At 40.0% G+C, this 25,730-nt stretch overlaps 2 protein-coding genes across 3 annotated transcripts; both read right to left on the minus strand.

Annotated features, from left to right (window-relative positions):
• Positions 1 to 5,472: 5,472 nt before the first annotated feature.
• On the minus strand, positions 5,473 to 9,711 carry LOC121387859. The gene is made up of 2 exons (XM_041519088.1): positions 9,451 to 9,711; positions 5,473 to 7,423 (listed from the first exon to the last, which is right to left on the minus strand). Exon 2 carries the CDS (start codon positions 7,417 to 7,419, stop codon positions 5,521 to 5,523), a length of 1,899 nt encoding a protein of 632 aa, XP_041375022.1. The 5' UTR covers positions 7,420 to 7,423; positions 9,451 to 9,711; the 3' UTR covers positions 5,473 to 5,520.
• A 4,454-nt stretch (positions 9,712 to 14,165) lies between these two features.
• LOC121387544 lies at positions 14,166 to 22,918 on the minus strand. 2 transcript variants are annotated; one of them, XM_041518699.1, is made up of 2 exons: positions 22,825 to 22,918; positions 14,166 to 15,021 (listed from the first exon to the last, which is right to left on the minus strand). In XM_041518699.1, exons 1-2 carry the CDS (start codon positions 22,833 to 22,835, stop codon positions 14,457 to 14,459), a joined length of 576 nt encoding a protein of 191 aa, XP_041374633.1. In that variant the 5' UTR covers positions 22,836 to 22,918; the 3' UTR covers positions 14,166 to 14,456. The 2 variants fall into 2 exon arrangements, with proteins under 2 accessions (XP_041374633.1, XP_041374632.1); XM_041518698.1 differs by lacking the exon at positions 22,825 to 22,918 and adding an exon at positions 22,689 to 22,814.
• Between the last annotated feature and the right edge of the window lie 2,812 nt (positions 22,919 to 25,730).

Consider the following 25,730-nt stretch of genomic DNA (forward strand, 5'->3'; position numbering starts at 1 on the left):
CAAAAGCCTTTCGCATCACATGGTCATCATTCCAAATATTAAGACTGAAAAACATGAGACTTCTTCAGTTCCACAATCCGAGATCATGAACAGAAACATATCTCAACAGAAACATAGAATTCCTGGTATCCGGAATGAAAAACCCCCAGACGTCTTCTTTTCAATGACTAAGGCCACGAACAAGGGCATTTTTCGTGTGAAAATGCCAAATATTAAGAAAGTTAAAGAACACAATAACGCTTTGACTTCTAATACCAATATCACGAAACCGAGCATCCCGGATATCGATATCAGCTGTGAAAGGGGAAACGATTTGGTTTCACAGATCAAGGAATCGAATAAATGTATTTCGAAGACAATGCATTCGTATTTGACATCCAAGTCCCCAAGGCATAAATTGGTCACATCAAATATCTTTAAAGAGAAGAGGCGTATTTCGTTTAAGAAGGACAAGAGCGAAAGATATCAACCGAGGCAGGAGATTCCAAGAGTTGCAGAAATCCAAGAAAAGAGCGATAACACGGTTTCGAAAGGTGAGCAAATTAGCCACGCTCATTCGAAGGCCAAGGTGGTTAGTCCAAGTTTCAAGAGAAAGGAAAGCAAATACGGCGATCGTATTCTAGCGAGCAAAAAATCGACGAAGTGCGGTTCTCGAAACACTATTAAACGCACGCAGTCGTCAAAACAGAAGTTGGGAAATGTCAGTATTCAGAAACATGGAGAAAAGAAGGATAATTCGGTTTCTAAAAACAAGGAAATGGATAACAGTCTTCATAATAGGAAATTACCCGTTTCAAAGTTTGAGAAAGTTAAAGAAAACAGACAGAAGTCGTGTAATAAGACTTAATAAATAATGCTTCTTTAGTGCCGATGATGGCTATTCGAAATATGAAAAAAAAAAGACAGACGATGGTGTTTTAACAAATTAGAAAACGAACAAATGTGAACAAAAAGAAGTTTTCAAACATTATAAACACACGCACTTTAAACCGTAATTTACATTTCCTTTTATTCAGAAAATTTTCAAAAAGAAACAAAGAAACAAAACGTAAACACACATACAATCCCCCCCCCCCCCCCCCCCTCCAAAAAAGGTAACTTTTTGAAAGGTAAAGAACGGAATAAATGTATTATAACAATTTGTTTGGGTTTTTTGTTGGCATATTTACAGCGGTAAAGCGCTCTCTTGATGCACGGTCGGTCTAGGATCGACTACCGTCGGTGGGCCCATTAGGCTATCTCTCGTTGCAGCCAGTGAAACACAACTGGTTTCTTAAAATACCGTGGTATGTGCTATCCTGTCTGTGGGATGCTGCATATAAAAGATCCCTTGCTACAAATGATAAAATGTGGCGAGTTTATTCTCTAAGACTATATGTCAGAATTATCAAATGTTTGACATCCATTAGCCGATGATTAAGAAATCAATGTCCTCTAGGAGTGTCGTAAAACAAACAAACGTTTAAAGTAACACACCACCATTTGTCGTGTCGTCACTTGTTGCAACAGCTTAATATAGTCCGGTTTAGGAAATAGTTCCTCATAAAAAGAAATGCTACAAAATTCTGATATGCTTTTTGAAAATTTTCTTTGATAATTACACGTAGGTTGACCTCTGTAGTATTTGAATATCCCATTGGTTTGAAGTAACTTATTATATGTAGTACTAGCTGATAACTGTGCAAGTGGTATGGTGTCACTTGTACAACAGTATCACGAGGCGGTGGTCAGGCATGGGGTTCGAGGTCTGTTAACTGAAAAATGTCGTGCTCGACCTATGTTGATTTTGTTTACACGGTACTTGTCAGTTGAGAGCACTCCCTAAAATTAGTAGTCACATCACCATCGCGACAGTGTTGTATTTTTCAAAGAATATATTCTGACATAGAAATTGAATTGAACTGCATGGAATAATTAATGGTGGTAATCTTAACATTTTATTTACAGTGTTCCGTTTGTAACAGTTTATGAAAGGAAACGAAACGAAAGGAATGTTTTAAAGACACCTCGGCACAATTTAAACGGCGGTTATTTGTTGTCGGTTATATCGACACCTGGTTTAAACAGTGAGAAGGAAGAAACATTTTATTTACTGGCACTCAACACATTTTATTTACGGATATATGGCTACGGACCATAAAGAAAGAAAGAAATGTTTTATTTAACGACGCACCCAACACATTTTATTTACGGTTATATGGCGTCAGACATATGGTTAAGGATCATACAGATATTTAGAGAGGAAACCCGCTGTCGCCACTTCATGGGCTACTCTTTTGGATTAGCAGCAAGGGATCTTTTATATGCACCATCCCACAGACAGGGTAGTACATACCACGGCCTTTGATATTCCAGTCGTGGTGCACTGGCTGGAACGAGAAATAGCGCGGACCATTAAGCAAAAGAGGGCTACACTTTCCCATGGACAGCAAGATATATTTTATATGAAACATCGCACAGCCAGGATAGTGTATACTATTGCCTTTGTTATACCACTGACAGCAAGATATATGTTATATAAAACATCGCACAGCCAGGATAGTGTATACTATTGCCTTTGTATATACCACTGACAGCAAGATATCTTTTATATAAAACATCGCACAGCCAGAATAGTGTATACTATTGCCTTTGTTATACCACTGACAGCAAGATATCTTTTATATAAAACATCGCACAGCCAGGATAGTGTATACTATTGCTTTTGTTATACCATTTATGGAGCTCTGATTGGTGCGAGAAATAGCCTAATGGGGTCATTGACGGAGAGTTAAAAATTAAAGTTTGTTTTGTTTAACGACACCATTAGAGCACATTGATTTTTTTTTAATCATCGGCTATTGCATGTCAAACATTTTTATTTATTTTGACGTATAGTCTCAGAAAGGAAAGCCGTTACATTTTCCATTAGTAGCAAGTGATCTGTTATATGCACCACCCAACAGTCAGGATAGCACATACCACGGCCTTTGATATACCAGTCGTGGTGCACTGGCTTGAACAAGAAATAGCTCAGTGGAGTATGAAATTAATGTTTGGATCAGACTGCCAACTGTCATGACGGAGTTGGCCAACTCGCCGATCTCTCGACTTCTACGACTGTCCAGTTGGTAGTCTGAGAATTCTTACAACTCCTACGACGGCCGTCGAACCCGATTCAAACAACGAATCTGGCCCAACGTTTCTTTCTATACTCTGAACGCGCACTACCAGTCATTTCATTTTAACTTATTGTTGTGCTTATATCCAATTAAGGTTCAAGCACGTTGTCCTAGGCACACACCTCAGCTATCTGGACTGTCTGTCCAGGACAGTGGTTTAGTTGTTAGTTGTTAGTGCTTATTGAGAGAGAAGAGGGTGTAGTGGTCTTACACCTACCTATTGTGTCGTTAAAACTCGCTCTGGCGGGGAGCCGGTACTGGGCTGCGAACCCTGTACCTACTAGCTTTAATATGTCCGATGGTTTAACCACGACACCATCGAGGCCGGTACTGCAAGTCAAGCAGACTGTTGGCACTGAACCAGCCAATCACAGCACAGCATTAGGCCAAGTGGGCATCTTGTGGATTACCTAAAAGAGACCTCTTAATAATAATAAAAAATCAATTTCTAACATGTTAGATGATTTTAGAGAAGGAAAGAAAAAAGTAAAATGGCCAATAAAACCAGGTGATTGCTTGTATATACAGGGCCGTGTTAGGGCACAGGCCCACTCCACCCAGGCAAAATCATGTAAAACAAAAATACGAAATTCCAATTTCCCACAAAGTACTATAATCTACTCTTTATGCCAGATCCACCCTCCACCCCACCCCACCCCATGTTTAGCCGCCTATTCCTATATTTGTCTACTAAGTAGTAGAACACTCACCCCCCCCCCCCCCTCCTCCCCCGCTCGTGTTCATCTACCTATCCCTAAATGTTTCCATTTAATAGTAGAAACTATTCTTGTTCTGTATATTACCCATTCCATCCATCCACCCCATCATAGGCGTTCGCAGTCGAGGCAAATGGAGTGGGGGCACGTGCGCCCTACTGGATTTAAACCTAAAATATGTTTTACTTGTATCGTCAGTTACAGTATATGTTAGCTTTACATATTTAAAATATTGGCATTTGCCATGATCAGTTTTACTTGTAGAAAGCAGGAAATCGAATTTTAGAACATTAAGTTTTAAAAAAAATCTTCAGTTACGTTTCAATACAATTTACAAAGTTCTTCATATTAATTTCACTGTTTGTTATTCACGGTATTTGCGATTGTGACTGTAACGAATTGTTTGACTGGATCGTACAAAATGACGTATACACTTGCATTACAAATGTTATACATCGTGAAAAAAATGCATTTAAAAAAAAAATTGCATTCGTTAATATTTGCAATGATGGATTTTACATGTATAATGTAAGAAATAGTATTTCAGACCATCAACCTTTCAGTTTTCCCGGAGAAGCATGTCTCAAGAACAGCGTGCTTGAACCGTAATTGGAAACAGTACGGAAGTGATTTGGCAGTTTTGCTTATGCAAACTATTGAACAAAAATATAAACTGGGAACGTACAATTAAAAAAAAAAATGTTGTAGTCTTTTTCGCCATGTAGTGTAAAAACCATTTGTAACGAAGATACACATGAAGAATACTTTGAAGATATTTGAGTATATTACCATATGTATCATTTACATTGATCTTGTTTTTCACTAGTCTTCGAATAACCGTGTGGAGGTGGGACGTAGCCTAGTGGTAAGGCGCTTTCTCGATGCGCGGTCGGTGTGGGATCGATCCCCGTCGGTGAGCCCATTGGGCTATTTCTCGTTCCAGCCAGTGCACCACGACTGGTATATCAAAGGCTGTGGTATGTACTACCCTATCTGTGGTATGGTGCATATAAAATATCCCTTGCTGCTAATAGAAAAGAGTAGCCTATGAAGTGGCGACAGCGGGTTTCCTCTCTAAATATCTGTGTGGTCCATAACCATTTGTCTGACGCCATATAACCGTACATAAAATGTGCTGAGTGCGTCGTTAAATAAAGCATTCCTTCCTTCGAATAACGTGTGGCGGAGGGTTTGTGTACCTGTGTGTCTGTCTGTCTGTCTGTGTGTGCGTGCGTATGCCACATGTAAAGATGACTGATAATTTTAACAACAGCACAGTGGTAAACAGCACACTGAAAGCTGGTTGATTGCTAACCGATTAGTTGTTAATCTGAGCGCTCCCGTCGTAAGTTGGAAGTTGGTCGCAATTACAACGCAATCATCGAGTTGGCCAACTTCGTCGTGACAGTTGACAGTCTAAGCCTAGCATTAAAGAAGAAAACAACTAGTTAAGAATTAATAATTTAATAACTAATTCTACATTTTTATATGTTAATATTGTTTTGTTTTGATTTTTGTTTAATTTGGATGTATCACTCATGTATGTATGTATAGGCCTACTATATATATATAGTCTGTTTAGGGTTTGCTTGTTGGTTGTATTTAAAAAAAAAAAAAAAAATCGTTCTTTTCTTATTTTTTTCTCAAATGAGAGGAAACTTTAATAGCTCCTGTTCGTCATCACTTGTACTGCTTTCCGACGATGACGTCATCCAGCTGTAAGACACGTCACAGATCGGCAGATTGTCCACTTCGTTTAGAATCGGCTCGTTCCCTATATACGGCAGCGTACTGTCCTCCATTCCCGTAGAGCTATCGGCGGAATACTCGTCATAAAAACTGTACAGCTGCTTCACCTTTCGCTCATCGAGACGGCTGCCTACGGACATTCTTTGCAGCGTAAACGAGTCGGCCATTAGCTGCGAGTCGGAACTGGGGCTGTGTATTTCCTGTTTGGAATCACTGGCAGTGAGAGTGTTTTTCAGAGAACTTCTCGAGGAGAAAACGTCGTCTAATGAATAACTGTTGAATCGGACACGATTTCGTCTTGGACTTGCCCCAGTTGTTTTGAAGTCGCTAGCGCAACTGCTCTGTGGGAAAAAACTGCCACCCGAAAGACTGTCCAGCTTCGGAGATGCCAGCTCCAAATCCAGTTCAGACTCTGTCTGATCGGAAAGGCTGTGGTGTGGCAAATATTTCCCTTCAGACGAAAGCAGGCTGTCGTATTGCAAGAACCCAGTTTCGTCTGGTGAGCACTTCGCTGGCACAATGCTGCCTGCTGAACTGAAATCTTTTAACGACTTTGGCCTGGGAGCTTTGCTTTCGCTAATTGAAATGTACCGTTGACTCAGTTTTCCCGCAGAGCGGGTATTTAGTTTCTTAGACGTTGCTAGGATACCCAGTTTGGAACCCGTTTCCTTAGATGAAGCAGCGCGTGTTCCTGCTTTTCCTGTATACCCGCTTTCCCGTTTCCTCGAATAATTCTCCCCAGCCGTATCGCCAGGGGGAAGGCTGTCCAAAGATAAACTGCCCAGTTTCGCAGACTTTGATTCAGAACGTCCCTTACATGAGGCGCTCTGTGGGGACGCGTTGCCGACAAAGAGACCATCCAGACAGCAAGGATGCGACCCAGGACGTATGGCATTGCTTTCGCCGGCAGCTCCTCGTCTGACTGCGACATATTTTTGCGCGTTCGCGATGCTCTTTTGAGTGTAGCCGTTCTTGCAGTCTGAAGCCAGCCTGCTGTAGACTCTGGTGGTTTTGCTGATCTGCAGACTCTCGCATTTCCTCTGTTCCCTGACTCTCTGGTTACACGGGATGCTCGACGCCGAGTGGGACACAGACAGGATCTTTAACAGTCCTCCGACTGGCGCTATGGAGCCCGTGCTCTGCCTGTGTCTGCTGTTAACTGCCAGGTTTCTTCTCTTCTTCGCCGCTCTCTCCTCCTTCATTCTCTCGCTCCTCATCCTGCAGACGGAGATTGGAGTCCTGAACCGTCGTAGATTTATCTTCACGGACTCGTTGATTGCTGTCTGCCCGCTATCCGTGCCCTCTCCTGACGTCTGGTCTGAAGGTTCTTTAGGAGGATCTCCTCGCAGCCCCTGCACATTGAGACTTGGTTTTGATGGTGGTTGTCCTTTAGGGGGGTCCGCGCGCGATGCCTGCCGATTACGACCTGGTTTTGATGGTGGTTGTCCTTTAGAAGGATCCACTCGCTTACCTCGGCGGATTGGACCTGGAGCTGGCTTTGCAGGTTCACCAGAAGGACCTCCGTTTTGTCTGTGGCTTTCGCTGTCGCTCGCCGCAACCCGTTTCGGCTGTCGGACCAGCCTCGAATGCTGCAGCAGCAGACGATAGATGTTTTGCGCGTTGCTAATGGACGACAGGCGCAGTCGCTCCAGCGCATGCGCTAAATCTGGCTTTCCTTGGTCAACGAAATCGTCGCGTTTTTTGGCTAGTCGCTTCAGGTACTCATTGTACTGTCGATATTGGTGTTTGTGATTTTGTTGGCTTTTACAGGAATTCACTGTCGATTTTTCCATTTTCCTGAAAGTAGACAGCAAACCGTGTTTCACATTTATCTATATATTCCAAGCTGTGATACCGATAAAGATTATACTGAACAAAACGCTAATAATTTAATATATTATTTCTGTCTCTGTGTCTCTGTATGGCTGTATCTGTATCTCTGTTGTTTCTCTCTCTCTCTATCTCTCTCTCTCTCTCTCTCTCTCTCTCTCTCTCTCTCTCTCTCTCTCTCTCTCTCTCTCTCTCTCTCTCTCTCTCTCTCTCTCTCTCTCTCTCTCTCTCTCTCTCTCTCTCTCTCTCTCTCTCTCTCTCTCTCTCTCTCTCTCGCTACTGTGTTAAGTTCTTGTTACTATTTAAGTTTTTCAACAATTACTGTCAGAGCCTGTTAAATGTATTTGAAAGTTTGGACGGAGGAACTGTCAAGCGATTTCAAGGGGTGGGGTTGAGGGTCATTGTCAGTCCCATGGCCCTGGGAAGGTGAATTTTAGTGTCTTAAGTTCCTGTTAGATGGTAACTTCCCCTGAGAAAATTCTGAATTACAGATGGCAAATCCAGTAATCTGTAATTTGTGTGTGTGTGTGTGTGTGTGTGTGTGTGTGTGTGTGTGTCTCTCTCTCTCTCTCTCTCGCATCCTCTCTCTCTCATCTCCTCCTCCTCTCCTCTCTCATCTCTCTCTCCTCTCTCTCTCTCTCTCTCTCTCTCTCTCTATCTCTCTCTCTCTCTGTGTGTGTGTGTGTGTGTGTGTGTGTGGTTCCCCAATAATTCTGAATAAAAAATATTGGTAATAAATGTACATCTAGTTTTCAGACGTTTACGGGTCAGCATACCCACCTCGAACCCTAGAAACTTTGCTTTGCGCCCTCGACCTGTCACATCCCCCACCCCACCCCACCCCAATGTCTACTTGCTTCCGCCATGCCTGATCTGGGGACAGTAGCAGTAATAATATAATCCAATTCGGTGACGTTGATAAACAAGACTCGTTACCCAAAACGATCCCCTCAAAAAAAATACAAAAATATATATATATATAATAATAATAATAGTACTAAAAATAATCATAATAAATAGTCGTCGTCATTTTAATATTCGAAAATTTTTGATAACTATAAATACATAGTAGTATAGTAGTAGTAGTAGTAGTAGTAGTAGTAGTAGTAGTAGTAGTATTGGGAACTACTAGTAGTGGTAGCAATAGTAGCCGTCGTAGTACTTAGTAGTAGTAGTAGTAGTTAGTAGACTCGTAGGTAAGCCAGTATAGTAATAGTAGTAACTACTTATAGTAGTCCTAGTAGGTAGTGGTAGGTGGTAGTGGGTAGTAAGTAGGTAGTGGTAGTATAAAAAAAATATTGGTAGCAATAGTAGAAGTAGGTAGTATTAATTAAGGCCCGTAGGACGGATTTTCTTCCAAAGTGGTCTGTGTGGTGTGGTAAAAAAAAAATAGGGGGGGGGTGTGTGGGCTAATTTTTATGGTTGTTCTATCGTCAGGTATTATAAGACATTTTAAAGTCCCAAAATAAAAACTGGCGAAAAAATGGGGGGGGGGGGCTAGGCCCCCCTAGCCCCCCCCCCCCCGGCTCCTACGGGCCCGAGTAGTAGTAATAATAGTAGTTACTAAGTAGTAATAGTAGTAGTAGTAGTAGTAAAACTTTATCTTAGTAGTAGTAATAGTAAAAATGCGTACGGTTTAAATGAATGAATGAATGAATGTTTAACGACACCCCAGCACGAAAAATACATCGGCTATTGGGTGTCAAAATATGGTAATGCAAACAAATAAGGTGATGATCAATATCAATATAAAAATTCAAGATTTAAATAAAAACAGTGTAAAGAACTGTGCCAAAAATACAAATCACAGATAGATACTGACTTTTACTCAAAATTTCAAAGAGAATGTTACACCCCTGCACCACGGTGATGTTACAGAACGCGCATGGGCGTACGGTTTAAACGTTTGAGAAAAGGTTAATAATTAAAAATGTCCTTAAATAAATAAATAAATAAATGCTCAATAAATAAATAAATAAATAAATAAATATTACCGGCTTCCAATGTTCTTTGCTGATACAAAGGCTATTTTAACTTTCCAGTCATGACGTTATTCTATTGTGACGTCATAATTGCGTTGACGTTAAGCCGTGTTCGGGTGTGAAAGTGATATTTCCGAGCGTTCGGGTACACTTGCTATGAAAAAAAGAGAGCAGTGAATTCTGGTTCCCTCAAAACAGTGACAATGTATTCTTCTTACAAAACAAGCTATCACACCATTTGCATACTGATCGATCGTTTTCGATCGAACATTTAAGGTGTATGCTATATTTTTAATCGTCAAAACAGAATTCAAAACATTTCGTCGCCATTTTCGTTCTAAATTCAAAAGGTGAAGGTTGCTCGGTTAGCTTCTTTTTTTTTTTTTTTTTTTTTTATCTTCCACGTTTACACGTCCATCAAACCAGAAATAGAAACCCGGGAGCGTTTCGGACGCTATTTTCAAGGCGGAAATGATTCAAATGGTGATTAAGGCACATTGAAAGCTGTCAGTGCCATATTTTACTCTCTTTTTTTGTACTTCAAATTAAATTCAAATTGGGGCGGGACGTAGTCCAGTGGTAAAGCGCTCTCGTGATGTGAAGTCGGATTAGGTTTGATTCCCGTCGGTGGGCCCATTGGGTTATTTCTGGTTCCACCCAGTGCACCACAACAAGTATACCAAAGGCCGTGGTATGTGCTACCCAGTCTGTGGGATGGTGCATATAAAAGATCCCCTACTACTAATGGAAAGACTATATGCCAAATTATCAAATGTTTGACATTCAATAGCCGATGATTAATAAATCAATGTGCTCTAGTGACGTCGTCAAACAAAACAAACTTTAAATTCAAATTAATGAATCCCACCAATAGTTGCAAAATCAACACGAGTGAGTTTTTTCTTTTATGTGTAAAAGATCACTTACTGATAATGATAAAATTTAGCGCGTTTCTTCTGCAAACTACGGGTCAAAATCATCAAATGTTTGACATCCATTACCCAGTGATTAATATATCAATGTGCTCTAGTGGTGTCGTTGAATAAAATCAAACAAACAATACAATACGATGTGATTGTATCGTGGGCATGTTGCTGAATGTATAAGGAGAGAGGAAAAGAGAAAGGGAGATGAGAGAGAGAGAGAGAGAGAGAGAGAGAGAAAGAGAGAGAGGAGAGATGAGAGAGAGAGAGAGGGAAGAGAGGAGAGAGATGCGGAGACGTTTGAGAGAGAGAGAGAGAAGAGGAGAGAGAGGAAAAGATGAGAGCCGAGAGGAGAGAGAGAGAGAGAGAGAGAGAGGGGAGAGGGGAGAGACGAGAGGGAGAGAGCGAGAGAGACGGAGAGAGAGAGAGAGAGGAGAGAGAGAAGTGAGAGAGGTAGAGGACGGGAGAGAGATGGAGAGGGGGAGAGGGAGAGAGAGAGAGAGAGAGAGAGAGAGAGAGAGAGAGAGAGAGAGAGAGAGAGAGAGAGAGAGAGGAGAAGAGAGAGAGAGGAGGAGGAGAGAGAGAGAGAGAGAGGGGGGGGGGGGGGCAGAGAGAGTCTCACAAGTCAAGAGAGCTCTCACAAGTCAAGGTAGTTTTTCACATTGAAAATATTATCTGCAGCTGAGTCATATAGGTTAAATTTTGTTTAACTACACCACTAGCTATAGAGCACATTGATTTATTAATCATCGGCTGTTGGATGTCAAACATTTGGTAATTTTGACATTTATTCTTTGAAGAAATCCGCTAGTCTTCCATTAGTTTAAAGGGATCTTTTATATACACGGTACACCATCCCATAGACAGGATAGCACATACCACGGCCTTTGATATACCAGTCGTGGGGTTCACTGGCTAGAACGAGAAATAGACCAATGGGCCTACCGACGGGGATCGATCCCAAGCCGACCGCGCATCAAGCGAGCGCTTAACCACTGGGCTACGCCCCGCCCGGAGTCATATAGCTTACTGTGAGAAATTGTGTTACACTTTAATGACCACTATAGATTGTGTACGGAATATGGGCTTGTGGCTTACTGTGAGAAATTGTGTTACACTTTAATGACCACTATAGATTGTGTACGGAATATGGGCTTGTGGCTTACTGTGAGAAATTGTGTTACACTTTAATGACCACTATAGATTGTGTACGGAATATGGGCTTGTAGCTTACTGTGAGAAATTGTGTTACACTTTAATGACCACTATAGATTGTGTACGGAATATGGGCTTGTGGCTTACTGTGAGAAATTGTGTTACACTTTAATGACCACTATAGATTGTGTACGGAATATGGGCTTGTAGCTTACTAGTAGAAATTGTGTTACACTTTAATGACCACTATAGATTGTGTACGGAATATGGGCTTGTGGCTTACTGTGAGAAATTGTGTTACACTTTAATGACCACTATAGATTGTGTACGGAATATGGGCTTGTAGCTTACTGTGAGAAATTGTGTTACACTTTAATGACCACTATTAGATTGTGTACGGAATATGGGCTTGTGGCTTACTGTGAGAAATTGTGTTACACTTTAATGACCACTATAGATTGTGTACGGAATATGGGCTTGTAGCTTACTAGTAGAAATTGTGTTACACTTTAATGACCACTATAGATTGTGTACGGAATATGGGCTTGTGGCTTACTGTGAGAAATTGTGTTACACTTTAATGACCACTATAGATTGTGTACGGAATATGGGCTTGTGGCTTACTGTGAGAAATTGTGTTACACTTTAATGACCACTATAGATTGTGTACGGAATATGGGCTTGTGGCTTACTGTGAGAAATTGTGTTACACTTTAATGACCACTATAGATTGTGTACGGAATATGGGCTTGTGGCTTACTGTGAGAAATTGTGTTACACTTTAATGACCACTATAGATTGTGTACGGAATATGGGCTTGTGGCTTACTGTGAGAAATTGTGTTACACTTTAATGACCACTATAGATTGTGTACGGAATATGGGCTTGTAGCTTACTGTGAGAAATTGTGTTACACTTTAATGACCACTATAGATTGTGTACGGAATATGGGCTTGTGGCTTACTGTGAGAAATTGTGTTTACACTTTAATGACCACTATAGATTGTGTACGGAATATGGGCTTGTAGCTTACTGTGAGAAATTGTGTTACACTTTAATGACCACTATAGATTGTGTACGGAATATGGGCTTGTGGCTTACTGTGAGAAATTGTGTTACACTTTAATGACCACTATAGATTGTGTACGGAATATGGGCTTGTAGCTTACTAGTAGAAATTGTGTTACACTTTAATGACCACTATAGATTGTGTACGGAATATGGGCTTGTGGCTTACTGTGAGAAATTGTGTTACACTTTAATGACCACTATAGATTGTGTACGGAATATGGGCTTGTGGCTTACTGTGAGAAATTGTGTTACACTTTAATGACCACTATAGATTGTGTACGGAATATGGGCTTGTGGCTTACTGTGAGAAATTGTGTTACACTTTAATGACCACTATAGATTGTGTACGGAATATGGACTTGTAGCTTACGTTGGTGAACACTTTGTTTTTGTGGTGTAAGCTGGCAAGCGATAAGAGTTAACTTTGGTTTTGGACAGAGACATTAAAGTTCATGCGAGAGAAACTTTGTGGATCTTATTATTGTCAAGTATTTCTAACTTTGCTATTCTTGGTTCGTGATATGTCACAACCGTATGTAGAATCTCCCTTTTTTGTATGGGTGGGGGTGGGGGACAGGTTGGCTGTTGCCCGAATATAGAGTTTATATTATATACACTAGATAGATATAGATAGATAGAGATAGATAGATAGATAGATAGATAGATATGGAGAGATGGAGAGATGGATAGATATATAGATAGATAGATGGATGGAGGGAGAGAGAGAGAGAGAGAGAGAGAGAGAGAGAGAGAGAGAGAGAGAGAGAGAGAGAGAGAGAGAGAGAGAGAGAGAGAGAGAGAGAGAGAGAGAGAGAGAGAGAGGAGAGAGGAGAGAGAGGGGGAGGGGGGGGGGGGGAGGAGGGGAAGTCTTGAATGTGGACATTAAGGTTATGCACGTAGGGGCCTTGGTGTCTGAATATATCATTTATATCAACCTCACTATTTACATTTCTTACACACTCGTTGGTGAGACCACCATTCGTTATTTTTGATACCAAATACTTGTTAACACATATACGTGCGGTAACATTTTACGGACATATGACTCGCTTTGGTAGGACTTTCCTTTGGCACTGTTACGTATAAAGAACATTATAAATACTTATCATAAACAGAGTTAGCGTTAGGGTTAGTGACAGTGCCAAAGGAAAGTGCTGCCCATTCGTATCCGTTAGATGCCATTTATCTTACAACTCGTTGTTTAAAAACAAACAAACTCGCTTCCGCTCGTTAGATACGTTTTAACACAAATTGTAAGATAAATGGTATCTAACGGCCGCTCATGTAATATTCTCTATTTACATGTATACACCCACCCCACAATCCTTCAAGTGTGGAGTCGGGGGGGGGGGGGGGGGGGGGGGGGGGATTGTTTTACGAAGGGACTCAAGGACAAAAGGGCACATGCGCCGACTCCCTGAACAGTGCACTCCAGTGAAAATTATACACTTATACACACACATTTATCATAAAAAGGAGCACTTTATTTTTTAAGGAGGGGGATCCCCTTAAATTCGCAGTTGCCCTTCCACTTCAAAATTATACCAAACACGTTTGATAACAATAAGAATAATAACGTTAAGTCAAACAACGTTTAATAAACTTATAAATAATATCACGTGCCAGTGAGGGCGGGTTTCTTTTTCTTTTTCTTTTTTTACTTTACTTTTTTTTTTCTTTGCTTCACAACCTTTTTCCCCCACATAGCCACCTTCTCCAAACATTGACCCCTCTCATCTATAGTTTGGATGAAGAAATACACGTTAACAAAATAGGCGAAGGAATTTGTAACATGATCTTTAAACTCTGAGGCTATCTCTGCAAAACAACCCAAACAACTATTCAGCCTTAGGCGCGCTTCTTGTCTTTTCACTTAGCAGTATGTTTCTCAACTTGCGGACGTAGGAACATTTTCGAAGTCATGGGCGATATGTACACGATACCTTCTTTTGTGGTGGTCGATTTTCCGATCCAGCCTTTCGGTTGTGAACGTTCGTATTGCCTCAGAATTTCCAGTCTCATTCTTTCGTTAATTTTTAGATAATTGCAATCACGCGGTAAATTCAACCCACCGTATGGGCCGTACATCTTTCCATCGCAGACGTGCATATGGTTCCCCGTTAAGAAAAACGGTTTCGGCTTTTGTGCCGCTGGCTTCTTTGACGACCGAGAGGGCGATAACTCTTCATCGTTCTTTGGCGTTAGCGGATGTCGCTTGAGTCGTGGAAAATACACGTTTCCTCCGCCGTCTGCTGACGTCTGGTACAGCCTGTCCAGCGCACGCGCAGAATTGAGAGACTCCATTGAGTAGAGGTTGTCATGGAGAAATGCCAGACGTCGTAAATAGCGCGCGTCTTTCTGCGTGTGAATATCCGGAAAATAAGGCGAAAGTCGAATCCATTTCCTAGTCTCCAGATCAGGTCTGTCCATTATCCTGGAAATAGTTTATGGAATGTTAAAGGGGCAATCTCAACATTGTCTGAATGAACGTTAAAGGGGTAATCCGGGCCCTAGCTAGGATTTTATTTATTTATTTATAGTTAATTAATTAATTAATGTATTTATTATTATTATTTATTATTTATTATTTTTATTATAATAATAATAATAATTATTATTATTTTTTTTTTTTTGGGGGGGGGGGGGGGCAGATGAATTCTTGAAACGAACGAGCATGGAAAGCACAAGACACTATCAAATCTAAAGGCACTGAAATACCATTTTGCAGCCCTTTCAGGGAGTTTACTTACTTAAAACGTCAATATCAATAACCAATACCCCCCCCACCCCCCCACCCCCCACCCCACCCCCACCCCGCACCCTCGCTAGCTACGGCCCTGGCAAATTCAACATTGTTGGAATGAATGTTAAAGGGGGAAATCTTAATATTGTCGGAATTAATGTTAAAGGGGGCAATCACAGTACTGTCGGAATTAATGTTAAAGTGGCCAATCACAACATTGTTGGAATGAATATTAAAAGAGCAATCTCAATAATGTTAGAATGAACGTTAAAGAGGCAATATCAATATTATTGAAATGAATGTTAAAGGGGGCAATCTCAATAGTGTTGGAATGAATGTTAAAGGGGACAATCTCAGTAGTGTTGGAATGAATATTAAAAGAGCAATCTCAATAATGTTAGAATGAACGTTAAAGAGGCAATATCAATATTATTGAAATGAATGTTAAAGAGGGCAATCTCAATAGTGTTGGAATGAATGTTAAAGGGGGCAATCTCAATATCGTTGGAATGAATGTTAAAGGGGGCAATCTCAATAGTGTTGGAATGAATGTTAAAGGGGGCAATCTCAGTAGTGTTGGAATGAATGTTAAAGGGGGCAATCTCAGTAGTGTTGGAATGAATGTTAAAGGGGGCAATCTCAATAGTGTTGGAATGAATGTTAAAGGGGACAATCTCAATAGTGTTGGAATGAATGTTAAAGGGGGCAATCTCAATAGTGTTGGACTGAATGTTAAAGGGGGCAATCTCAATAGTGTTGGAATGAATGTTAAAGGGGACAATATCAATAGTGTTGGAATGAATGTTAAAGGGGACAATATCAATAGTGTTGGAATGAATCTTAAAGGGGACAATATCAATAGTGTTGGAATGAATGTTAAAGGGGACAATATCAATATTGTTGGAATGAATGTTAAATGGGACAATCTCAATAGTGTTGGAATGAATGTTAAAGGGGACAATCTCAACTGTGTTGGAATGAATGTTAAAGGGGCAGCAATCTCAATAGTGTTGGAATGAATGTTAAAGGGGGCAATCTCAATAGTGTTGGAATGAATGTTAAAGGGGACAATATCAATAGTGTTGGAATGAATGTTAAAGGAGGCAATCTCGACATTGGTAGAATGAATGTTAAAGGGGCAATCTAAACATTGTCGGAATGAATGTTAAGGGGCAATCTAAACATTGTTGGAATGAATGTTAAAGGGGGCAGTCTCAGTAGTGTTGGAATGAATGTTAAAGAAGGCAATCTCAATAGTGTTGGAATGAATGTTAAAGGGGGCAATCTCAATAGTGTTGGAATGAATGTTAAGGGACAATCTGAACATTGTTGGAATGAATGTTAAGGGACAATCTGAACATTGTTGGAATGAATGTTAAGGGGCAAACTGAACATTGTTGGAATGAATGTTAAGGGGCAATCTAAACATTGTTGGAATGAATGTTAAGGGGCAATCTAAACATTGTTGGAATGAATGTTAAGGGGCAATCTGAACATTGTCGGAATGAATGTTAAAGGGGACAATCTAAACATTGTTGGAATGAATGTTAAAGGGGACAATCTGAACATTGTTGGAATGAATGTTAAAGGGGACAATCTCAGTAGTGTTGGAATGAATGTTAAAGGGGGCAATCTCAATAGTGTTGGAATGAATGTTAAAGGGGACAATCTCAATAGTGTTGGAATGAATGTTAAAGGGGGCAATCTCAATAGTGTTGGACTGAATGTTAAAGGGGGCAATATCAATAGTGTTGGAATGAATGTTAAAGGGGACAATATCAATAGTGTTGGAATGAATGTTAAAGGGGACAATATCAATAGTGTTGGAATGAATCTTAAAGGGGACAATATCAATAGTGTTGGAATGAATGTTAAAGGGGACAATATCAATATTGTTGGAATGAATGTTAAATGGGACAATCTCAATAGTGTTGGAATGAATGTTAAAGGGGACAATCTCAACTGTGTTGGAATGAATGTTAAAGGGGCAGCAATCTCAATAGTGTTGGAATGAATGTTAAAGGGGGCAATCTCAATAGTGTTGGAATGAATGTTAAAGGGGGCAATCTCAATAGTGTTGGAATGAATGTTAAAGGGGACAATATCAATAGTGTTGGAATGAATGTTAAAGGAGGCAATCTCGACATTGGTAGAATGAATGTTAAAGGGGCAATCTAAACATTGTCGGAATGAATGTTAAGGGGCAATCTAAACATTGTTGGAATGAATGTTAAAGGGGGCAGTCTCAGTAGTGTTGGAATGAATGTTAAAGAAGGCAATCTCAATAGTGTTGGAATGAATGTTAAAGGGGGCAATCTCAATAGTGTTGGAATGAATGTTAAGGGACAATCTGAACATTGTTGGAATGAATGTTAAGGGACAATCTGAACATTGTTGGAATGAATGTTAAGGGGCAATCTGAACATTGTTGGAATGAATGTTAAGGGGCAATCTAAACATTGTTGGAATGAATGTTAAGGGGCAATCTAAACATTGTTGGAATGAATGTTAAGGGGCAATCTGAACATTGTCGGAATGAATGTTAAAGGGGACAATCTAAACATTGTTGGAATGAATGTTAAAGGGGACAATCTGAACATTGTTGGAATGAATGTTAAAGGGGACAATCTCAATTGTGTTGGAATGAATGTTAAAGGGGCAGCAATCTCAATAGTGTTGGAATGAATGTTAAAGGGGGCAATCTCAATAGTGTTGGAATGAATGTTAAAGGGGGCAATCTCAATAGTGTTGGAATGAATGTTAAAGGGGACAATATCAATAGTGTTGGAATGAATGTTAAAGGAGGCAATCTCGACATTGGTAGAATGAATGTTAAAGGGGCAATCTAAACATTGTCGGAATGAATGTTAAGGGGCAATCTAAACATTGTTGGAATGAATGTTAAAGGGGGCAGTCTCAGTAGTGTTGGAATGAATGTTAAAGAAGGCAATCTCAATAGTGTTGGAATGAATGTTAAAGGGGGCAATCTCAATAGTGTTGGAATGAATGTTAAGGGACAATCTGAACATTGTTGGAATGAATGTTAAGGGACAATCTGAACATTGTTGGAATGAATGTTAAAGGGGCAATCTGAACATTGTCGGAATGAATGTTAAGGGGCAATCTAAACATTGTTGGAATGAATGTTAAGGGGCAATCTGAACATTGTTGGAATGAATGTTAAGGGGCAATCTAAACATTGTTGGAATGAATGTTAAGGGGCAATCTAAACATTGTTGGAATGAATGTTAAGGGGCAATCTGAACATTGTCGGAATGAATGTTAAAGGGGACAATCTAAACATTGTTGGAATGAATGTTAAAGGGGACAATCTGAACATTGTTGGAATGAATGTTAAAGGGGACAATCTGAACATTGTCGGAATGAATGTTAAGGGGCAATCTAAACATTGTTGGAATGAATGTTAAGGGGCAATCTAAACATTGTTGGAATGAATGTTAAAGGGGACAATCTGAACATTGTCGGAATGAATGTTAAAGGGGGCAATCTAAACATTGTTGGAATGAATGTTAAAGGGGACAATCTAAACATTGTTGGAATGAATGTTAAAGGGGACAATCTGAACATTGTTGGAATGAATGTTAAAGGGGACAATCTCAATTGTGTTGGAATGAATGTTAAAGGGGCAGCAATCTCAATAGTGTTGGAATGAATGTTAAAGGGGGCAATCTCAATAGTGTTGGAATGAATGTTAAAGGGGGCAATCTCAATAGTGTTGGAATGAATGTTAAAGGGGACAATATCAATAGTGTTGGAATGAATGTTAAAGGAGGCAATCTCGACATTGGTAGAATGAATGTTAAAGGGGCAATCTAAACATTGTCGGAATGAATGTTAAGGGGCAATCTAAACATTGTTGGAATGAATGTTAAAGGGGGCAGTCTCAGTAGTGTTGGAATGAATGTTAAAGAAGGCAATCTCAATAGTGTTGGAATGAATGTTAAAGGGGGCAATCTCAATAGTGTTGGAATGAATGTTAAGGGACAATCTGAACATTGTTGGAATGAATGTTAAGGGACAATCTGAACATTGTTGGAATGAATGTTAAAGGGGCAATCTGAACATTGTCGGAATGAATGTTAAGGGGCAATCTAAACATTGTTGGAATGAATGTTAAGGGGCAATCTGAACATTGTTGGAATGAATGTTAAGGGGCAATCTAAACATTGTTGGAATGAATGTTAAGGGGCAATCTAAACATTGTTGGAATGAATGTTAAGGGGCAATCTGAACATTGTCGGAATGAATGTTAAAGGGGACAATCTAAACATTGTTGGAATGAATGTTAAGGGGACAATCTGAACATTGTTGGAATGAATGTTAAAGGGGACAATCTGAACATTGTCGGAATGAATGTTAAGGGGCAATCTAAACATTGTTGGAATGAATGTTAAGGGGCAATCTAAACATTGTTGGAATGAATGTTAAAGGGGACAATCTGAACATTGTCGGAATGAATGTTAAAGGGGGCAATCTAAACATTGTTGGAATGAATGTTAAAGGGGCAATCTGAACATTGTTGGAATGAATGTTAAAGGGGACAATCTGAACATTGTTGGAATGAATGTTAAAGGGGACAATCTGAACATTGTTGGAATGAATGTTAAAGGGGACAATCTGAACATTGTCGGAATGAATGTTAAAGGGGGCAATCTAAACATTGTCGGAATGAATGTTAAAGGGGCAATCTAAACATTGTTGGAATGAATGTTAAAGGGGACAATCTAAACATTGTTGGAATGAATGTTAAAGGGGACAATCTAAACATTGTTGGAATGAATGTTAAGGGGCAGTCTAAACATTGTTGGAATGAATGTTAATGGGCAATCTAAACATTGTTGGAATGAATGTTAAAGGAGGCAATCTCGACTTTGGTAGAATGAATGTTAAAGGGGCAATCTGAACATTGTCGGAATGAATGTTAAGGGGCAATCTAAACATTGTTGGAATGAATGTTAAGGGGCAATCTAACCATTGTTGGAATGAATGTTAAGGGGCAGTCTAAACATTGTTGGAATGAATGTTAATGGGCAATCTAAACATTGTTGGAATGAATGTTAAAGGAGGCAATCTCGACATTGGTAGAATGAATGTTAAAGGGGCAATCTGAACATTGTCGGAATGAATGTTAAGGGGCAATCTAAACATTGTTGGAATGAATGTTAAGGGGCAATCTAACCATTGTTGGAATGAATGTTAAAGGGCAATCTGAACATTGTCGGAATGAATGTTAAGGGACAATCTGAACATTGTCGGAATGAATGTTAAAGGGGACAATCTAAACATTGTTGGAATGAATGTTAAAGGGGACAATCTGAACATTGTCGGAATGAATGTTAAAGGGGACAATCTGAACATTGTCGGAATGAATGTTAAGGGACAGTCTGAACATTGTCAGAATGAATGTTAAAGGGGACAATCTGAACATTGTCGGAATGAATGTTAAAGGGGACAATCTGAACATTGTCGGAATGAATGTTAAAGGGGACAATCTGAACATTGTCAGAATGAATGTTAAAGGGGACAATCTAAACATTGTCGGAATGAATGTTAAAGGGGACAATCTAAACATTGTCGGAATGAATGTTAAAGGGGACAATCTAAACATTGTCGGAATGAATGTTAAAGGGGACAATCTAAACATTGTCAGAATGAATGTTAAAGGGGACAATCTAAACATTGTCGGAATGAATGTTAAAGGGGACAATCTAAACATTGTCGGAATGAATGTTAAGGGGACAATCTGAACATTGTTGGAATGAATGTTAAAGGCGACAATCTAAACATTGTCGGAATGAATGTTAAAGAGGCAATCCCGAAGCCAAATTACCGAAAATACTAATTAATTAATTGTTGTTGTAAAATGTAAAGATTATGCGTGTACTTTGAATTACGTCTGACAAAGGACAAATAACTGGCTGCCATTTTAATGGATACCCGATGAATTGGCATTTTTTGCCAAAGATTCTTGAGGAAACCTTTGACACTCAATAACCGATGTATATTTTTACACCGAGCAGCAGTACAAGTTTAATTTTTATAAATAGTTTATGTTTGATCGATTAATACATTAATAACTACGGCACTTGCAATTTGAGAATGCACCTCAATAGTGTTACAGATTAGAAGTAGCATTCGGGGTTCAGCGGGGCTTCTAGATTACATCCCATGGCTAGTGATAATTAATATTGGGCTAGTAAATAACTACCATATTCATGCCCGACGGCTAGTAAAAAAAACCCTGTTGTCTAATGCTGCCTTTATGTCTGTTTTGTAAATATGAATATCCGACCCCTCACCCCTAAATCTTAGGGGTTTTAAGTCCTATCTCAGTCTTTACGTTACATATCCGATTATTGCTATTAGTAAAATTGTATTTACATAAAGTAGGGCTAGTGAATTTTTTTATCATGGCTAGTAATTTAAAAAAATTATTGATTCCATGGCTAGTGGATTTTTGTATAACTTCTAGACGGGTCACCGTTCGGGTTTGAATGGTAATGCTTGTAAATTTTAAACACCAGTGTAAAATGCACCGTGCTGTCAATTCTGGAGCATGTTCAAAAAGCCGAATGCTCGTGGTCGCTTGCTAACCGGTTGTTTCAACATAGCATGTAATAGGGTGGGATATCTTGAAAACTAGTCAAATTGTCAGCGAGCGCTCACCCTCATCTAACAGCTCTAAAGTAATTTAATGTTTGGCGTACACCTACCGATTTACGCCGACTCGACTGTCGAGTCGGCAGTAGTCTGAAAATGTGCACCTGCACACACCAGCCGACACGACAGTCTAATCGGGGGAAAACTGGAGATTAGACACAATTGTCACGTCTTTGTCTTCCTCTAAAGTAATTTAATGCTTGGCGTACACCTACCGATTAACGCTCTACCGATTAACGCAGACAGGACGAATCAGCGTTAATCGGTAGGTGTGTGACAAGCATTAGGCGTGAATTATGACGTCATATTTCATTGCGTCACTATATAAAATATCGAAAGGTTATTTCATTACGTCATTATATGAATTGTAATCGTTACCCCGTTAACACATTTTCATTATCATTATTGAAATTTTATGATATATTCTAAGGCAAGAAGTACTACCCAACGCATTTATAATTGTCTAATAATAATATTGATGATGATGATAATAATAATAATAATAAATACAATAGTAAGCCTACTACTACTACTACAAGATGCCCGTGATACATCTACAGTCTCCGAGACTTCGTAGGTGTATCGCGGGCTTTAGTGGAATGGTGCATATAAAATATCCCTAGCTGCATTAGGATAAGTGTAGCGGGTTTCCTTTGATGACTACGTGTCAGAATTACCAAATGTTTGACATCCAATAGCCGATGATGATGATTAATTAATCAAAATGCTCCAGTGGTGTCGTTAAACAAAGCAAACTTTAACATTAGTGGGTAGCGTTACCACAAGTCGCAGATCGCTTAATAAAAACATTACCAGCTCCCCATAGTTCTTTCTCGACCGATAACCGGAACCGGCAGACAATAATACGATACGGCGTGACGTCATTTTCGTCCAAATCGATCAGATGTATGAATGACGTTTACACAATGGTCTGGTCAGAAGGGCAAGCGATTTTTTTTTTCTTCCTAATTACTAACAATATATGTATGATAGAAGACGATGGTGCCAGTCAAATTGACCGCGAGCGCTCCGCCTCCTGAACACGCCTCTTGGCAGGGCTATAGGCAGGTTTCCATCACGATTCACATCTTAGGTGCATCTTTAATAAAATGTGGGCAGGACGTAGCCCAGTGGCAATCTAATTAAAATTAGCTCCACTATTACATGTGGATCTAACACCAGCCAGTTGAAGCTCATGTCCACCAATCACAATCTAATTAAAATTAGCGCCACTATTACATGTGGATCTAACACCAGCCAGTTGGAGCTCATGTCCACCAATCAAAACCTTACTTGCAGAATCCTGCCAGTGATTTAAAAATAGTTTGAAAACATTCCGAATTATCGTGTGAATTACGAATGCCTTAAAACATGTTTTATTTTATAAAATAAATAATTTGTAATGTAAAACTGAAGACTGATTTAGTTGGGGTTTTTTTTTATAAATAAATAAATAATTTTTAATGTAAAATTGAAGACTGATAACCCACCCCGTACGTATTGGTATGGTTCGCTGTACTGCGGCCACAAAAATAGACTCGCCCGATATTTATTTATAAAATAAAACATGTTTTAAGGCATTCGTAATTCACACGAAACATGTCGTATACCCTCAGGATAATTCGGAATGGGACATAAGGCTGGTAGGTACAGGGTTCGCAGCCCGTACCGGCTCCAACCCAGAGCGAGTTTTAACGACTCAATGGGTATGTGTAAAACCACTACACCTTCTTCTCTCTCACTAACCACTAACCAACTAACAACTAACCCACTGTCCTGGGCAGACAGCCCAGATAGCCGAGGTGTATGCCCAAGACAGCGTGTTTAAACCTTAATTGGATATAAGCACGAAAATAAGTTGAATAAAATGAATGAATGTTCATCTATAATATAATACGGAAGGTCGTTTTAACAGTTTCCGATCGTTCTGATCGCTTCTCCTCTTTTCATCTGCACTGCCGACCGCCTTCTTTGTACTTACCCGATGCGCACATCGAATGTATCGAAGGGCATATTAAATCCACGGTAGTCGGAAAGCAATACTAAAATGTTAGGTGTGTAAAACTCGTAATTTTACTCCTGACCTAGGACAGGCGTACATTTCCGGATTTACGACAAAATGTAGTTCTACCCCAGACCAGTCGTAGCATGGACGTAACATTAGTTTGTGTGATTAAAAAGATTTAGGGTGGTTTGATTCTAACCCTAATCAGGTTAGGTAATATGGTTTAACGTGCACATTCAGAAAAGAACTATTGTCGCCCACGCTTGTCATGGACGCAGGTGTTGACGCTCTCGCCGTGCAGGACAGGACACGTTTTAGGGGGGTGGGGTGGGGAGTGGCAGAGGGGATCGCCCGCGTTGGCACGTGCAAGGGAGTACAAGCTCGCGAGGGTGGTGGTTTTGGTGCTATTGAATTTGAAAATGTCTCGTGGTATTATAGTCAAACAGAAACTGGTGCGTAATTTCGCGAAGGTAACTTGGACGCATACTTTCGAACGGTTCACCGAAATTGAAATGGAGCTAGTTTGTTTGTTTTGACTTAGTTGGTCGAAGGAAATGTTTTAGTTAACGACGCACTCAACACATTTTATTTACGGTTATATGGCGTGGGACATATGGTTAAGGACCACACAGATATTGAAACAGAAAACCCGCTGTAGTCACATCATGGGTAGTTGGTCGAATGCTAGCTTGTTGCTGGAACCTAGCCCCCATGGAGGCTGTGGTGGTTTCACTCCCATAGCTGCTCTCTTTCAGTTCTTAGAAGGAATCGGCTGTTGTTCTTTGAGAGTGTCCGGAGAAGGGCACTGTAGATTGGTGGGAGACAGCCTATGGAAGTATCAACGAAAGTACTTACAATAACTCTTTGTAATAGTCCTTAAAAGAGCCTTCATCTTTAGACGGTAATTTCTGTCCTCATCGTTGGTCTGCTAACCATGATGTAACTAGATCACTATATTATATAGGCCAAGCATTACTGAATTGTGTGCGATATTAGACGATGTTTTTAGACAACAAATGCATTGATCGCAATTGCAGTATGCCCTGCATCTGTTATAATAGTCTCACGTTAACTATGTGATTTGTAGTTTATTTAACGACACCTCCGAACATTTGATAACCTCTACCACTATTTGATGTCTAACATGGTTATTTCGACACTTCGGGGCGCGAGATGGGAGGGAGGGAGAGGGACCCAATGGGCTGCTGCTGCCACACCTGCTACTCCTTTTAAAAGTAAGCACGCGAATTTTATATCCACTTTCCAATAGATAGTACAGTATATATTACAGTCTTTGACACTAACTGGGAAGGAAAAAATTAAAGTACAACGAAGGCACACATCGTACTAAATATTGCGAACAAAGAGCGTATGCCTCCACTTCAGATATTGTTCCTATAGACCTGCAGTAGACTCCGGGTTGTATTTCAGCGGAAGTGCTCGATGGGACGTAGGATGAATTGCCTTTGATATTCGCGGATCTAGGTGGTTACAAGGGCCCCGTGGCCACCTCCAACCTACCCTTTTAAAGTGATATTTGTAATGAGTTTTACTTAAAATTCACCGTCCACAATGTACAACACTAAATTGCCCTCAAAACGGGTTTCTGAGTATCTTTATTTCGTAGAGTATATTCCCCCAACTCCCCCCCCCCCCCCCCCCCCCCCCCCCAACTCCCCTTTGGATATCGATCTCGTTGGGATAACTCAAATTC

The sequence above is a fragment of the Gigantopelta aegis genome, chromosome 13 (assembly GCF_016097555.1).
Source record: "Gigantopelta aegis isolate Gae_Host chromosome 13, Gae_host_genome, whole genome shotgun sequence".
In the NCBI taxonomy this organism is placed as follows: Eukaryota; Metazoa; Mollusca; class Gastropoda; order Neomphalida; family Peltospiridae; genus Gigantopelta; species Gigantopelta aegis.